This window comes from Marmota monax, unplaced genomic scaffold (genome assembly GCF_021218885.2).
Source record: "Marmota monax isolate L192 unplaced genomic scaffold, Marmota_monax_Labrador192_F-V1.1 WCK01_AAM20220418_F8-fsc00009, whole genome shotgun sequence".
NCBI classification, from domain to species: domain Eukaryota; kingdom Metazoa; phylum Chordata; class Mammalia; order Rodentia; family Sciuridae; genus Marmota; species Marmota monax.
This window is the reverse complement of record NW_026694710.1, coordinates 24,170,867-24,188,053: the sequence shown is the minus strand read 5'-3', so window position 1 is coordinate 24,188,053 and position 17,187 is coordinate 24,170,867. Positions and strand designations below refer to the sequence as shown.

Sequence of the window (17,187 nt, the reverse complement as noted above, 5' to 3'; positions counted from 1 at the left end):
GTGGGAGAAACCCACAGTGACCTTGAAGACAACAGGGACTGGTCACTGTGGTGGTGGAGGTGTCTTAGGAGGGACCTGGGAAACAGAGAGGGTGAAGCACTGAGCTCTTCCATGGGTTTTCCCCAAAGTCATGGCGGGGATAATGCCTGAGTTGGGGGTGACATCATAGCAACAGTGTTTTATAGGCAAATCACCCAGACTTGGGAGATGATTCCCAAGAAGGAAACTGACAGTTTGCAAACAGATCATGAGAGCATGAGAACTGGCGTGCCCCACCCAGGGCCTGGGGCTCGCTGGCTGTCTGGCATCTGTGTTTGCCTCCCCAGCGGCAGGGCCAACCTCAAGTCCCAACATCCGTGGTACTTTCAGCACCAAGGAGAGTTCCTCCAGCACCACAGGCCATTCTTAGTGCTCAAAAGAAAACCCCGGGGTGTACAGAGCTTCATGATGACAAAGTCTCTCCCCATTAAAGAGAACATGTTTACTATTGCAGAGAGAAACTTGGTTTCCATGTCAGGGTGCTTAGAATTTCCAAGTCCCTATCCTGGTGGTGACAAGGAGGAACCTAAACCAGCGAGGGTGCTACAGGTTAACTCTAATGGTTAGCACCTTCCAGAGCAATTCCACTTCAATTTCTCACTTTACTTCAGTGTCACAGGAGTTCACCTGTGTGGCCATCTGCCACTGGCCACCCTGACCTCAGCTCCTCCTATTAGAATCCCTGCTCTGTGGCTGCTAGATGTCTCTTTCCTAAGTGAATCACTAACTAATCCCCACCATCCACAAAATAAAGTCTACATTCTTTAGTTTAATAATTAAAGCTTCTCATTAGGGAGCTAGTCCAGATGGTTCTTCAAGAAATTAGAAACAGAATTACTGCATGATCCAGCCATCCCTCTTCTGGGTCTGTACCCCACACAACTGAAGGCAGAGTCTTATCTGTGTCCCCAGGTCCATAGCAGCAGTGTTCCCAATAGCCGTAAGGTTGGAAGCAACCCTGAGAGCCACCAGCACATGGAGGGATAAATGAAACGTGGTGCATCCATACAACAGAATATCACTTAACTTTAAAAGAGACACAAATTCTAATGCATGCTACACCACACGTACAACTTGAGAACATTAAATTAAGTGAAATAGGCCAATCACAAAAAGACAAATACTATATGATTCCACTAATAGGAGCACGAGCAAAGTCAAATTCAGAGACGGGAAGTGGAGTGGTGGTGTTCAGGGACCAGGTGGAGGGGACGGGGGACTTCTTGTTTAGTGGGTTCAGGGTTTGAATTTTGCAGGATGAAAAGGGCTCTGGTATCAATCTGCCACCAATCAAAAAATTGTCCCAGCTGAGCTTTCCAGTGTCATTCCCCACCCAGCTAACATCCACTGATCAACCCTCCCAAAGCACCCCTAGGCCTCCCGCCTCAGTAATGCCCCCAGCCTACACCACCTCCGGTCCTCAGAAGCAGCCTGCCCCTCTAAGGGGGTACACTCACCTACTGCCCAGTCTTCTGGTCTCGCCTGGCACCCTCCCCAGAGCACGGCAGCCCTCCCTATTGTCACCATGGGTGTGTCTGAGCTCCCCACCCTGGCCTGTGGAGACTGGCATGGTTCTGCCTGTTTCTGTCACTCTAGAATGTGGCTTCGGGTCTGGCACCCCACAGTGGACTCCTTCAGGTGGACAACAGCCGTCCTCTGGGTTGGTCTCTCCAGGTAACTGGGCTGACATGGGAACAGCCATGGAGGTTTCTGGAAGTATGCTCCTCAGACCTCCAGCAAGAGCCCTGCCTTCTGTCACCCGTGGGGTGGCCACCCCTCTGCTCCTGCCTGCAGGCCGTCTTCCACCCAGCAGCCAGCGTGAGATGGGAAGAGGAGCAAGCTACGGCTCCACTGAAGGCCTGGCCAGCCCACGCCGGTCCTGCTGAGAAGCTGCAAGGCTTTCCCCGCCCGCAGGTGAAGGCCAAGGCCACGGTGGTCCCCATGGCCCCTCACTTCCCGCCACTCTCCTGGTGCCCCTACTGCTCTCGCCCTTCTGGCTCCCCCGCAGTTCCAGAGACACCCGGCCTTCCTCCCAGGGACCTCCATCCCTCTGCCTGGAACACCATGCGTAGGTCGCCACACCTCACGCCCACTCCCTCCAGCTTTCTGAACGCGTGTCTGCGTCTGAGTGGTCCTTCCCCAATGCCCTCCCCATCCCACACTCACCCACAGCATCTATTACCACCTGACACCTTACAGTCAACACTGCATGTCACTGTCTGCCCCCCTCCCTGGAGAGGTGTGCCAAGAAGGCGGGAACTGGGACAGTCTTCACTCCTGCCTCCTTAGCCTTGCATAACACGGGGGTGGATGGAGGAGTGAGTGGATAGGTGGGTGGGTGTGGGAGTGAACAGGGGGGTGGGTGGATGGAGGAGTGAGTAGATAGGTGGGTGGGTGTGGGAATGAACAGGGGGGTGGGTGGGTGGGGGAGTGGATAGGTGGGTGGGTGGGCAGTGAATGGGGGTAGGTGGGTGGGGGAGTGAATGGATGGGTGGGTGGGCAGTGAACAGGGGCGTGGGTGGGTGGGGGAGTGGATAGGTGGGTGGGTGGGTGAGTGAATGGATGGGTGTGTGAGTGGACATGTGGATGGGGGAGCGGTTAGGTGGGTGGGTGAGTGGACAAGGGGGAGGATGGACAGGTGGGTGGATAGCTGGGTGAACACCTCAGCTTTCCCAAGACTGCTTAGGATGCCAGGTCTAACAAAATGGAGGTAATGCCAAATTCCAAACTAGGAGTCACCAGCCCATAAACATGGAAAACACACAGTGGCTTCCCCTGCCCTTTCCTCATCTCAGTCCGCGTCAATGCTGCTAGAAAGCGTTACAAGGTAAGGCTGACGCTTAGTGACCCTTCGCTGAAGATCCCCTACACACCAAGGGAGCAGCAGCAGAGCCCTCGATGGTCAGTGAACCTGCCAACAACGTCTTTCTTTGTCAGTTTCTCCCTTTGCAGAATGTTCCCTCATCTGCCACCAGCAGAATGCTGTTCAGACTTCAAAGCCGCCTCCTCCGTGAGCCCAGGCAAAGGTGAAGGGTAGCAACTCCCCTTGTTGGAAGTCTCAGAGCACCTGTCTCTGCGTCTCTCTGGGTTCTTCCAGCCCTATTTTGTCTTTGCTTCCAAAAAGGAGAGGAGGGGAGGCTGCCCCGATTGTAATAATAAAACAGATACATGTGTGCAACTGCGGGTGTGCATGTGCATGCTTGTGTGTGCCCGCGCGTGTGTGCGTGTGTCCTGGCACCTGGTGGTGAAAGCTAAAATGTGGTAACTGCTATTTTTAATAATCATGAGAGTCTCCCACAAGGATTGTGTCTTCTCGAGTGTGGGGCTTCCCTCTCCTTCCTTCTTTAGTATTTTTCTTTTTCTGTGTCTGTCTCTGCTCTCAGAGCCCGAGCTTTGAAGCTTCCCCATTACTGCCTGTGGAACGGCCCAATGAATGAGAGAGACTGGACTGGGAAGAGGTGATTCAGTGCTGCGGGGAGGGCGCGGGGAGGGCGCGGGCAGAGCTTCCGAGGCCTTGGTGTTCCTGCCACATGCTGACATCCCCCCCAAATGCTGGCCCGACTCCTGATGCTGCGCTCTTCGTCTCGCGTTTGAACATGTTCTGTAAAACAGCCTCTAATTTATTGGATCCTCTTAGAGATTTGTTTTTGGTTTTCATATCCTGCTCCCAGATTTCATCCACTTTCTTTCACATTTAGTTGAGACCCAGGTCCTTATTTCCAAAATTTATTATCTGGCATAAACACTTTCCGCCCAATTGCGGGTGCAATTTGTCCCTAGAAGATGGAACAATCCCTTTAAGGAATAAATTGGATTCTCTTGTATCTCACTTTTCTATCATCACGAAGCCATAAATTACCAAAATGCTCGCCTTCAACAGAAGGGAGCCCAAAGCTCTTGCCTCGAAATAACCAAGTGACTCCTGAAATTGAATTGGAATTTCATCTAAATGACATTCTGGCATGTCTTCAATTTTTTTTTTCCATGTGAATATTTCTCTCTAGCTGATGACCTCAGAACCATAGGGGGGTTAAGGATCACGATGCCGCTCTTAAACCTGATGGGAGTTGGCAATCTAGTTTTAGTTCAACGGGAGTAGAGGGGTTTGGGAAGTTCTTCAGGATATGAAAATATGCCATATCAATTTTATCCTAGGCATGTTAATTTCTATTATTGACGTTGCTGGGGGCTTAGTATGAGTAGGCAAAACCGTGCCATGTGTTCTCTGTAGATTATTCCATCATCTTCACACAGGTCCCTTTTAAACCAACTGGCTAAGGAGTGGCACTGGGATTCCAGCTAGGTGGTCCCATCTAAAGTTAATTATGCTTTGATTTTCTTCATTAAAGGGATGATGTGCTCGTTAAAGAAAACTTCAAAACAGAAAAAGAAAGAAAGGGGAAGGACACGGAATCTCCTTCCGTCCCAGGGCACTGGGAGCTGCTTCTCGGCCCTTTTTGTATAACAACCAATGTTTCTTTCCATGGAACTTTACAAACAATGCTCCTTCTCTCAAGACTATAAAAATAACCCTTTTGGCTGCAGCAGGGTCCTCCTAGGAAGCATCCCATGTGGGCGTGAGAGCCTCCTGCTGTCTTCATAGGACGTACGCAGTCTACTCCGCCATTCCTTTTCTTAGGTTATTTCTAAACCATTGGTTATCACAGCAATGCCATAATAAATATCCTTGTGCCTAAAGCTTTCCTGCAGCCTGGACTAGAGTCTTAAGACATGTTCCAGTAAGTCAAGTTCACGGGCCAAAGTGTGCTGATATTTAAAAAGCACTTGACCCTTCCAGCTAGATATCTTTCCCACCGGGCTGGGACAGTCTATGCTGCCTTGGGGAACGCACGCTCAGGCCTCCCAGAGAGTTCCCTGGAGTGTCTCACATTAGGAAGCAGGCTCCTTTCCCCAGAGGCAAAGTCTCATCTAGCTGTCATCGGGGGCTCACTGTGTCCTTGCAGAGGATCTGAGTTTTGAAGAAAGGATCCCGTCTGTGTGTATCTGTCAGGGTTTCCATCTTGTTCTTTAGACACTGAGTGGCCAGATGTGGCCCTGAGACTTGGTGGACTTCAGCCTCCCTCACAGCAGAGAGAACTCACTACCTGGGCCAACATTCTCAATTGCTTGGGCTTCAATCATTCAGTCTTGAATCAGTAATACATTAAACACCTCTTGTGTTCCGGGACCTGTATCGGGAGCCAGGAAATTGAGACAACCCTGAAAGCACGGGTGCTGCAGGAGAGGGGCCCTGCTGCCTCTGGAGCAGACGGGGCATCTTCACAGGGCAGTGCTCTTGCAGCTGGAGCATGATGGTGTGGGCAAACTATGCCCCTGAGAGCTATGTCCAAGTCCTCACCCTGAATCTGCAAAAGTGACGTTACTCAGAAGTAGGACCTTTGAAAACACGACTAAAATACCTTGAGATGAGATCATCCTGGATTTAGGGTGACTCTATGCCCAGTGACCGGTGCCTTCACATGGGAAAGGCAGGTCTGAAAGAGGGGGACATGGGGGGGGGGTGGAGAGGGGTGGATGCTGCCACCAGTCACCCCATGCCAGGAGCCACCAGCAGAAGTGCCAGGGGACAAGAGCCTTCAGAGAGAATGAGGCCCTGCTGGCACCTTGGTTTTGGACTTCTGTCCTCCAGAATTCTGAGAGAACGGATTTCTGTTGTTTTAAGCCATCGAGATATTGGTGACTTGGTGCAACAGCCACAGGTCACGAACATAAAACAGCACCAGGCTCCTTACACCCCTCCCTTCCTCACCTCCATGCCAGCCTCTACCCCGAGAGGTCAAGGTCTAGGCCAGGGTTGGGCACATCTCCTCAGGGGCTGGCCTGGGTGTGGAAGCAGAGTGCACAGGCACGGCTCTCCCACCACCAAGCCACCTCCTCCCTGACTCGTCCTCTCCCATACTGCAGCCCTGTCCTGGGGGTGACCGGCCCTGGTGAGCTGGTGTGCCTGCTAGCCCCTGCCATGGCCGACCATTCTCAGTGTCTGCCCCTCTTGGGGGAGCCTCCTGGCACTTCTGGGTGTGACGCATGGACATCCCCCTAATGCAGCGATCCCCCACCAGGGCTGGGCTGCCTGCATAAAGCACATCTGACAATGTCTGGAGACATTTTTGGTGTCACTGTTCCCAAGTTGCCAAGTCCAAACTCACTAGGAGGAACGGGTTCTGCTTCACTCTGCTCTGACGGTAGGAACGTCTTTACTGAGAGATTTGGGGCCCTCACCCAGCTAGAAGGTGGTGCTTGGGTTTTCTGCAGAGTCATGTTCCTCAAGGAAGCTCTGTATGGGGTGGCACGGCTGTGGGTTGGGGCAGGATTCTGGGTTGACGTCCCCCTAATGCAGCGATCCCCCACCAGGGGCTGGGCTGCCTGCAAAGCACATCTGACAATGTCTGGAGACATTTTTGGTGTCACAACTTGGGGGCTGGGGGAGTGCCTCAGGCGGTGAGTGGGTGGAGGCCACAGATGTGGCTGAGCCTGACACAGTGCAAAGGACAGCTACCCTGTGACAAAGTATGCCAACAGTGTTGAGGTTCAGAGGTCTGCCCCGAGGCCTCAGCCCCACGGTGAGTCCTGACAGATGAGATAAAGCTGACCAGGTGGCCAGGGACCACGACAGGACTTCTTACAGAGGATCCTCACGTAAAGGAAGGAGACGGCGGGGGGGAGATAGCAGGGCCTGGAGGAGGAGCAGGAGCTGGGGTGAGTGGGCCACTGAGGTCGGTGGGGGGGCCGGAGGAGGGAGCTGAGGCAAGTGGAGAGGGCAGGGGTGGGTCTGCCCAGGGGTTCCTGTAGCCATTGTTGCAGAGGCCCATCTTTACCGAGCTCTTACTAGGTTCTAGGTTAACATGCGACAAACCTTATTTCAGTTTGTTCTCTCAGCATCCCAGGGAGGCAGAGTGTTAGGTTCCTTTGGTGAGTGTATCTCATTACCACAGATTTAGGGGCTTAAAGCAAGAATGTTACCTTCAGTTCTGGAGGTTGGAAGTCCAACGTGCAACATCAAGCTGTCAGAAGACTGTGTTCCTCCTGGGGCTCTTGGGAAATTCTGATCCCTTCCTTTGTCCAGGTCCTAGAGGCAGACACCTGTGTTTCTGGCTCAGGGCCCCTTCCCCACCATCGAGCCAGCCATGGTAGGTAGAGGGTGAGTCCCTCTCTGTTGCGTCTCTGTGGCTCCTCTTCTGCCTCCCCCTCCCACATTTAAAGACCTTTGATCTGGGTGTGGTCCAAGTGTGTCCCCAAGCATTCAAGTATTGGAAGTTAGGTCCCAGTGTGGCAATGTTAAATGTGGGCCCTTTAACAGGTGGAGCCTAGTGGGAGAGTTTTAGGTCATTGGAGTGTGGCCTTGGAAGGGATTAACACGGTTCTCAGAGGAGTCTGGCCTCCTGGCTTCTCTGTCCCTCTCAGACATGTTTCCACCCTGCTATTTGGACTCTCAACCTCCAGAAGTGTGAGCATAGGAACCTCTTTTCTTTGTTAAGTACCCAGGCTCAGGCAATGGGAAGTGAACTCATACAGTTAGGTCTACCTGGCTGATCCAGGGTAATCTCTCTATCTCAGGGACAGTCGTGGATGAGCGTCTCAACCCATCTGTACCTTGATTCCCTTTCCCACTAGTGAAAAGTTGATCAAAAACGTTGAACCAAATCAACTTCCATGAGTTTTGAATCAGTGCTATATTCGAAACAGTGAACAAATGGTTGCTGTGCACAGCTTCCTGTTTATGTGACCCTAGATTTGAAAAAAGACCAGGAGAAGAGAAAGTGGCTGGGGATCCGAGCCTTGTGTGAGGTGTGTGGAAGTTTCCTCAAATTGGTTCTTTTCCTGTGGACAGGTGCAGTTCAAGGCGCCTGCCTGTCCACCAAGACCCGGTGAACCTTGCTTCCTTCTCTTTATTTGACTGAAGGTTGGTTGAAAGCATTTCTTCATGTGAAAAAATCACGACTATAAAACAGTGCTAAGCAAAACCGGAGAAGTGTTTAACACCAAGTTTGAGACGTCTAGGGAATTCTTGCTGTAATAGATATTGGGTCCCCACTAACTTTTGAGGAGCTAGCTCCCCAGCTCTCAGAAATACCTGGCAGAGAAGTTCCCGACAGCAGGGCAGGACGCGGACCCTGCTTCCTGCATGGAGCTTGTGGCTCTGAGTGGTTCTGAGGAGACTCTGCCCTTCCTGCTCTTCTCCTGACTACGGGCCAGGCCCTGTGTCCGTGAGGAAGATTAAAGAGGAGCTAGAAAAGGAGGCATGACCTGCCAGCTGTTCTCGGGAGACCATCCAATCTCACTACTACACGGGGACACCACGGTACCGAGCTCATTATTATGAGAATTAAATGAGATGACTTTGCGTGCGTGTGCATGTGAGTGTATTTCTCTATAAATAAGTTACATGTGCTACATACGTACAATCACATGTATGTGCCACCTGCACCTAGAAACACCCCCCCACACACACACACACACGCCACCTTACACACATAAGCATGTGATTTCCAGTGGTCTCATCACACAAGCACACAATACATTTGATTCACTGTCGTCCTGGTTACTAATTGGATTTTGGACAACCCGTTCCTCTGGAAGCCTGGTGTAACTAATCCTGCCCTGGATGAAGAATCTTCCTGGAAGCACATTCTAGTGCTTCTGATCTTCTGGAAAAATCACTCTGTGACAAATTGGACCACATCACCCCCACGCTTCAACCAGTCGAAACAAACAGGGCCCCTTGTGGTCCGTCTCCAGCACCCTCTCCCACGCAGGGTCCACCCGCCCTGTGCCTTCTGCATTCCTGTCCTCTGGGCTAATTCTTGATTGTTCCCCCAATTGCAGGCCAAGCTGGCAGTCTCTTCCTGCCCACTCTGTGCTCCTGCCCCCCACTGGTCTCCCCGAGTACCTGCAGCTGCTGACTGGGGACCTACCACGGTCTCATCCTTGGTGGCAGTCTTCTGGCCCCTGAGATGGGTGCCCCTTCCCCTGGGAAGCTGCTCAGGTGCAGGGGCAGCATCTCAGCATTATTTACTGCCCCCAGGGGCTCACTCTGCTTAGATGCTGAAAAAACCAGGAGACACTTCAGATGCCTCAGAGAGCAGATCCCATTATTTGAAGACAATGTCTTATTTTGAACCACGGTAGCATTTTCCTGCTTGAACACTACCACACTCACCAGGCTCCACCCTAAAATACCTCCTGTTTTTTGAAGACCCACATCACAGGTCAGATGGAACTCCTGGGTTCAAAGTCAGGTCCTCCAAAGAAGAGAAGAGTGAGCTTTCGAAAAGAAGCCAAGACAACTACATTCCTTGTGAACATTTTCTCATGGAATTTGCATAATAGCCCAGTGAAGTCCATGCCAAGAGGCCATTTTACAGATTATGAAACTGAGGTCCAAAGAGCTAAGTTGATGGAGTTAAGTAACTCACCCACGTCCACCAAGATGGAAGACAGAAACCCATGGCCACTGTTATGGTTTAGATATGAGGGGGTCCCCAAAAGCTCATGTGTGAGACAATGCAAGAAAGTTCAGAGGTGAAAGGACTGGGTAATGAGAGCCTTAACCCAGTCAGTGAAACTAACCCCCAGTGGTGAGTGAAGGTGGGTGGGGTGTGGCTGGAGGAGGTGGGAGTCCCTTTGAGGTTTATAAATGGTGCGCTGTGCTCCGTCTCTCTGCTGCTTTCTGGTCATGTCCTTCGTTGCTTCTCTCCACCACACACTTCCACCATGATCTTCTGCCTTGAGCCCTGAGGAATGGAGCCAGCCTTCTATGGGCTGAGACCTCTAAAACTGTGAGCCTCAGAATAAACTATTCCTCCTTCAAAATTGTTCTTGTCAGGTGTTTTGGTCACAGCACTGAAGAAGCTGACTAAAGCAGCCATCCAGCCCACACGTGCACTTATGGAGTGGTTCTCCCACTCCCAAGTGTGCCCACTGTCAATCAAGCCACATTTGTCTGTGGATATAAAGTACGGGCCTTGAAAGCATCAGGCACATATGCAGTGGGGGGTTTATCAATTCAGCTGTTGAATTAATGCAAAACACCCCACAGCATTGCCATTCATCCCTATGCAGAGCATGAACAGACTCACATAATTTTGAATCTGTACACATTGGAAAAGGGATTTATGAACCATGTGGGAGGGGAGAGATGACTAATCTCTGCCAAGTCTCTAATTTAGACTGGGTAAGGTAATTCAGCTGCACAGTCAGGGTTCTCCAGAGAAGCAGGACCAACAAGACATACCTAGATATGTGGGGGCTGATGACTCAGTCCTCTGTCTGACGCTGGAGGCCCAGGACAGCCAGCGTGTGACTGCAAGACCAAAGCCTGAGAGTTGGGAGGCTGGGCACACAGATGCAGCCTGAGCCTCAGCCAAGATCCCGCAGCAGCATCCTGAGGACAGGAGGGGTGGCATCTAGGCTCCCCATGGGAGGTGAATTCCTCTGCCTCCTCCATGCTCTTCCAGGCCCTGGGGGTGGGTGCTGGGGGATGCCTGGCCACAGTGGGGAGGGCCTCTTGCTCTCCTCATCTCACCTGTTCAGATGCTGATTTCCTCTGGAAACCTGCTCCCAGACATCCCCAAATAATGTTTCGTGGGCACCCCTTAGCCCAGTCAAGTTGACACTCATGTCACACATTTACTTAAGGACTCAAAGCAGTCTTTAGATTACTGAACAGTCCCTTCTCTGGGGTGTGTCTGAAATCAAAGGGCAGGTGACCCCCACGGGAGAAGTGTCTTTGAGAGTGAGTTTAAAACATTGCCAAAAGGAAATGGCTCCAGCCAGCTGTGCTCCAATGGGACAGTCCCCTTTCTGCTGGTCCATCCTGGCCTCTGCTCTGGGAAGCTGGCATCAGCCTCGAAAATGTCTGTATGATTCTGTATCTCAGGGAACTTGGGGACGTGGGTCATGTAGTGCAGAGTGCAGGGATGGCTGTGGTAGTTCACAAAGGGCCGTTACCAGATGGGTGAAGAGCTCGCTCCTCTTGGGCCTTCAGTGAACCCAGCCACAGGAGCATACAGTGCCCTGGCACCCTCCTGACCAAATGGCCCAGTGCTCACGGGCCAACCCCAGAACCACGGCGCCTCGTGCCAAGCTGGTGACGGTCGGGTGAAGCAGCCTCACGCTGACCCTCTGCGTGTCCCACAACAAGCTCTCTGCTGCCCACAGCTGTTCTCCTGTTCCTTCTCCTCCTCCTCCTCTCCCCCTTTATTCCATTGTTTCCATTGTTGTTATTTGTATCAAAATTGCACAGGCAAATAGTCAAAGACAGATCGTTCTGCAAGTTTTGCTATGATACAGCTACCATCCCTACCATTTTCCCTCATTTGTCCTTCCCCATCCATCCACCAGGCTGTAATTGGGGCATTTAACTCCTTCTCTCTGCATGATGGATTTGTATGGTCTTTTCACTTTTTGATTTCAGGCTCTCTCCATTGACAGAGAGGGCTTGACAGCCTTTCTTCTCTCCAGTCCTTGAGACACACACCCATCCTTCCCAGTCCCCTATTTTCTCAAAGGAATAGTATCGTATTTTTAGTTAGATCAATTTTCAGGTAATTATAATGAGGTATTATGTACACAGATGACCCATTTAGTGAGCTGAATGATACGCAGAGGCAGTACAAAATCCACTGTAGAAGATTTTCACTCCCTAAGAATAGTAATTGTTTTACTTGGAATCATTGACTTTTTAAAATTAACTTTTCCCTAATTTCAACTTCAGGTTCTTTACCAGCTAAAACCTCTCCTCTGGAGGCAGCCCTCAATTCTCTCCGTCCTCCCTGAAGAAGTCCCTCCTGGGGTCTTTGACCTACTCAATCACAGCTGGCCTAGGGCTGCCCTGAGGGACAGTGGACACCCTTCCACACCATCCCCGGGACCTCCTCGCCCCTCTTCTTTGCTGGGCTCCAGCTTTCTGGATCATCTTTCTTCTTCTTGATTGGTCCCTTCATTTGAGTCCATCTCATTTTCTGGTACTCGAGAGAAGGCGTTTGGAAAGCACGGGTCTTGGAGACCTGGAAGTCTGGAAATGCACGGCTTTGCCCTTGATTGGCACGTCTTCACCGCCTCCTGGACTCCAGGAAATGCAACCCGTCCCATCCGTCAGCCTTGAAGCTCAGCCTCTCCTCTCCGGTACTTGTCAGATCTGAGCAGTATCTTGCTGGGCTCCAGCCACAGCCCTGCGCCCTTGGGGTTCTTTGAACCTGGAGGCTCATGTATTTCAGGTCTCGGGGGTTTTCTTTCATGATTTCCTTAATGATTTCTTCCTCTGTGTTTTCCCTCTTTCTCATGCTGAAATTTCTGGGCTGGGCCTCTAATTTTCTCATATTTTCTTTTTAGGGTACTTCATGGGAGTACCCTAAAAAGACTTTCTTTTCCAACATAGCTTCTGTTTTCACACATATAATTTGCAAGAGCTCCGACGTTCTTGTATTTTTTTAAAAAAAATGCCTGTTCCTGTTTTATTCTTGCAAAACACTCTCTTATCCCTCTGAAAAATACTGATCCTAGCTATTTGGACACTTCAGAGTCTCCAGGTATTCCTAGTTCTCCGGTTTGTTTGGGTCTTGATGCTCATGTCAGAGGATTCCCTGGATGTCTGATAATCCCAGACCTCTCAGCCCTAGCTGGGAGCTGATAATGAGCGGGGACTTCCAGCTCCACTCCAAGGTGCCCCGGGCCACCTGTGACGTCACAGTTGCTCTCCTCTTGGCTTAGTCACATTGCCACGGAAACCATTTGAGCTTCCTGCTGGGGATGAGGCCCATAGCCATCACTGTCAGACCCCAGTAGGAATGAGGAGGCGGCCATCTCGGCATCTGGCATGGACATGTTTAGGTAGTCTTGCTGTTTTTAGAGCACCCAACCTGACCCTCCGTCACTCTCTTTAGGGGACTGGCCCTCAGCCTCCTGCCAGGGCCGCGAGGGGCAGCCATCTAGTGATGCTGTGGGGAGGGGCCGGGGTGCTCGAGACCAGGGGTTCCACCAGTTCCCGGGCCGTGGCCTGTTTTCTCCCCCTCCCCGCCCTCCATAGCATCCGCTGCCCATCCTGGAAACTCCAGGGGATTCTGAGGTGTTAACAGTCTTGGCTCCCCCAAGGACAACTTAACACCCAGTTTCTGGTGTCCGAGTCATCTATCGCTCTCCGCCTTCTCTCCAGTGCCCTCATGTGTGCTACAGTGTCTATTCAGTGTCCCCATCCTTATGAATTTAAACATCATTTATTTCTGTCATTGCATTGGGACTTTGGGAGGGAGAAAGTGTCGGGGTGTGTGTGTTTCATCTGTCTTCTTCACCAGAAGTTCAAGTCCCTGTCCCCTGAGTCTTCCCAAATCACTCAAGTTAGGAGCAGACGGGCCCAGGGCCAGAGCCCAGCTGCACACCTGGAGCCCCGCCCGCCCGTGGGCTGAAGGCTCCCCACCTAGGAAACCGCTGCTTCCCAGTCTCTCCTGGCGTTTCTGCATCTGCAGACAAACTGGCTTGGCTCACCTTGGCAGTGTGGTGCTGCCAGGGAGAGGCGAGGTCCCCAGGGAGGCAGCAGACACTCAGAGTTTATCCGAAGCTCAGAACCAGCTTTCCAAGGTGAAGGGACCCTCCCTAAGCACAGCACTGACTTCAAAGCCTCCTGCTCCCAACTCAGTAGAATAATGCCACAGTGACCCTGCCAGCCCGGGAAGGAGGGACAGAACCTCCCGTTCTCCCCAAGACACCCTGGAGCAGAGAAGCTGAGGCCAACCAACCACGAACCCCCGTGCCCTTCCAGCAGTGGGCACGGGGCAGTTGTGCAGGCAGCAGGCAGGGTCCACCTCGACCGGGCCGTAGGGTGGGCTTCGGTCTGTAGAGAATGCGCAGCTCAGATCAAACCGCGGTGCTTTCTCTCCTCCCCAGCGGCAGCCACTTCTAACTAAAGTGAGGGGTAGAGCCCGCCCATGGTTCCTGCAGACTGTGACCCCTCCCGCGCTCCAGCCCAGACTCCCGCCAGCAGCCGGTCACCTGTGGATGATGTGGTGCCTCTGCAGGTACTCCAGGGCCAGGGCCAGCTCACAGATGTAGAGCTTCACGGTCCCCTCAGTGAAGTGCACGCTCTGCTGCAGGTGGTAGCGCAGGTCCCCCCCCAGCAGCAGGTCCACCACCATGAACATGTCCTCCTCGTCCTGGAAGGAGTACCTAGGGGCACAGAGGGACAGAGAGAGTCAGGGCGGAGGCGCCACCAACGTCCCCAAGACCAGTGCCCCCGTCTTATGGAAGAGTAAACTGAGGCCCAGGGAGAGGCGCTGAGGGGAAGCGGCAAAAGCTCTAGGTCCCCAGGTGCCTCTTCACTGCTGGGCCTCGCTTCTCACGTGGCCAAGGTGAAGGCCAGCATTGGTGCCCAGGTGCTGGGGGACAGTCTGTGCTTCCACCAGCCCTGGATCCAACACAGTCTCATGTCTTTCTGCTGCTTTCGTTGGACGCTTTAGGTCCATGGGGCTGCAGCTTGGATCTGGATGCTCCCCAAGGCCCTGATTTGAAGGCCTGGTCACCAGCTATGGCACTATGGGGGAGTGGGGGACTTGGAGGAGGTGGGGCCTGGGGAAAGGAAGTCAGGTCCCTGGCAGTACGCCCTTGAAGTGGACGTTGGGACCCTCCCTTCCTCCCTCTGCTCTCTGGCCGCATGCTCCCACCATGATGTTCTGCGATGCCACAGGCCCAAAGCAACAGGCCAAGTGACCATGACTGAACCCTCTGAAACTGTGACCCAAATAACCTTTCCTCTTTTGAAGTTGATTGTCTCAGGTACTTTGTGACAGTGGGGGAAACGTGTTGTCAGGATGTCTTTGCTGTTCTTTGAAGATGCTTCCCTCTCCCCCGAAGCCCCACATTCCCCATGTGTGCTGCTGAGTCCTACTCGGAGCTTGGTTTTGGAACCCTTGAATGCTGTGGTGCTCTGGGACACCCCAGGCCAGGAACAAAAGGAACTGGCAGGGTTTACTTTATGGCCTTAGAAACTGACTAGTCAACCCCAGCCCCAGAAGTCCCACACTGCAACTGGGAGCCAGCAGGAGAGGAGACCCGCGGGCCTGACGCACCCCGACTGCTGTTCAAAGTGTTCAGGATCATTGTGCCCCCCAATCGTGAATCTCCCAGCTGTGTACCTTGTCACAGGCGTTGGGCTGTGTGCTGGGGATGCTTCCCTGCAGGAAGGCACGGTCCCTGGGAGAGGGGGCCTGGCTGACTCTCACTGACGGAGCAGGGACGGGTGCCATGGAGATGAGGAGAGGAGGAGTCAGCTCTCCCGCAGGTGGGTGTGGGTTGGAGGGAACAGGAGGTCAGGAAAACAGGGCAGGACTGACCAGAGGGACAGCCTGAGCCAAGGCCAAGAGGCTGGTTCAGGGACCATTATTCACACACTGAGCCACAGCCATGAGCCACTTAGAGTCACCAAATGGTCACAGCCAGGCCAGGTAAAGTGGGGTACAGGCCTCACTCTTCATAGAGGAGAGATGGGAGGAGTCGTGGAAGACGCATGGTTAGTCTCCTCCTGGGCTGTGGGGGTCGAGGACAGGCCGAAGCTGCCCTTCCCGGGCTGCTCCAGGCTCAGAGATGCGCATTCCTTCCCATGCAATGGCACCACGAGCCTTGGGAGGTGTGTGTCCCAGATGTCCCCAATATTTGCCTGTCTCTGGGTCTGAAGATACCATTTCTAGAAGCTTCAGTGAGAAAAGGTTGCTTTGTACAGAAAACTTTAGTCTTTAAATTCTATTTTACGTGATTTTAAGGTTTACGACATCAAGAAGTTTAAAACATACAGAAAAGTGATTCTATGGGTGCTGTGTCTTGGATCTATTTGCCTGCACAGGGTCAACATCACTCATTCGTTCAAGGATCCTTTCCTGAGGGCCTCGGCTCCCAGGTTCCCTGCGAGGCCCCAGGGGAGGGAGTGACGGAGGGAGTGACTGGCAGGCGGGTCCTTCTCTCTATGAGCTTAGATGCTTGAGGGGGAAACAGGTGAGCAGTCTCTCAGGGAGTAAGCTCAGAGAGTGACAAGGACCACGAGGAAATGAGGTGACGAGGAGGGCTACCTGAGGAAGGGGGTCTGGGAGGCTCTGAGGATTGGAGCAGGGCTGGACACACGGACAGGAGCAGCAGCAGGGGGGGGGGTGGGACACTGAGCTGAGGAACAGTGAGTCCAAGGCTCTGAGACAGGACAAAGCCCAGGGAGGGACCCGAGTGAGAAGCCAGCATGGCCACAGAGAGCCAGAGACACAGCCAAGGCCTCGGGACCTCTGGGGCCAAGCCCTCTGGTTTGAATGTCCCGACCAAAGCTCCTGTTGGAAACCCACCCACTGGGGAGCTTGGACAGGTGACCGTCAGGAGGGGACTCGTGCCATGGGTTAGAGGGTCAGAGGACTACGGGGTTGTGGGAGTGGCCTGGTGGTGGAGGCTCCTCGGACAGGGGCCGGCCCTCCACGTGCTGCCTCCTGCTGTCATGACCCAGCGGGAAGACCCTGCCAGGTGCCAAGCCGATGCCAGCCACAGGCTCGGGCTTACAGAACGGGGAGCTGAATAAACTGAATTTGGGTGGTGAGTTTCCCAGTCTGTGGTCTTCAGTTATAGCAACAGAAAATAGACTGACCTGGAGGGAAGGACTGGATCCCATTCCAGGAAGACGGAAAATCACCTGGGAGGTGAGGCGAGGGAGTTACCCTGCCTGCTTCCTCCCTATGCAGCTCTCTCTGGCACAGGGCGGAGGATGGATGAGAGGGGCATCGGGGGCAAGTCAGCAGGGCTCTCCAAAGGACTGGCTGAGGCAGCTGAGGCCCTGTGGAGACTGCTGGTGCTGGGCGTGCAGGACCCCATGAGCGTCTGGCGAACAGCACCGTGGCTGCTGCCACCAAGGGACAGCTCTGGTCCCTCTTGTTTCACCTCACTTTGGGGTTGGGGGCAGCCACCTGCTCTGGCAGAAGACAGGTGGTCCAGGACCCTCTGAGGGCACCAGCTAGGGTTTGGATCTGTTTCAGGACATGCTCTGCCAAGTGATCTCTGCTCGAAGGGACACGCTGCAGCATAGCGGACTGTTCACAAGAAATGTTAAAATAAGGCTGGCCTGAGACCTCAGGCTGGGGACACGGGCCTTTTCCAGATGCAGCTGCTCCGGAT

The 17,187-nt window shown here is 53.1% G+C and overlaps 1 protein-coding gene across 5 annotated transcripts in view; it reads right to left on the bottom strand.

Annotated features, from left to right (window-relative positions):
* The window catches only part of Stk32b (serine/threonine kinase 32B), a 271,083-nt gene that overhangs the window by 80,586 nt on the left and 173,310 nt on the right, over nt 1-17,187 (bottom strand). For all 5 annotated transcript variants that reach the window (XM_046423486.2, XM_046423488.2, XM_046423485.2 and 2 more), the window contains one exon: nt 14,044-14,217. In XM_046423486.2, the coding sequence (XP_046279442.1) occupies nt 14,044-14,217 (174 nt within the window). The remainder of the gene's footprint in view (nt 1-14,043; nt 14,218-17,187) is intronic.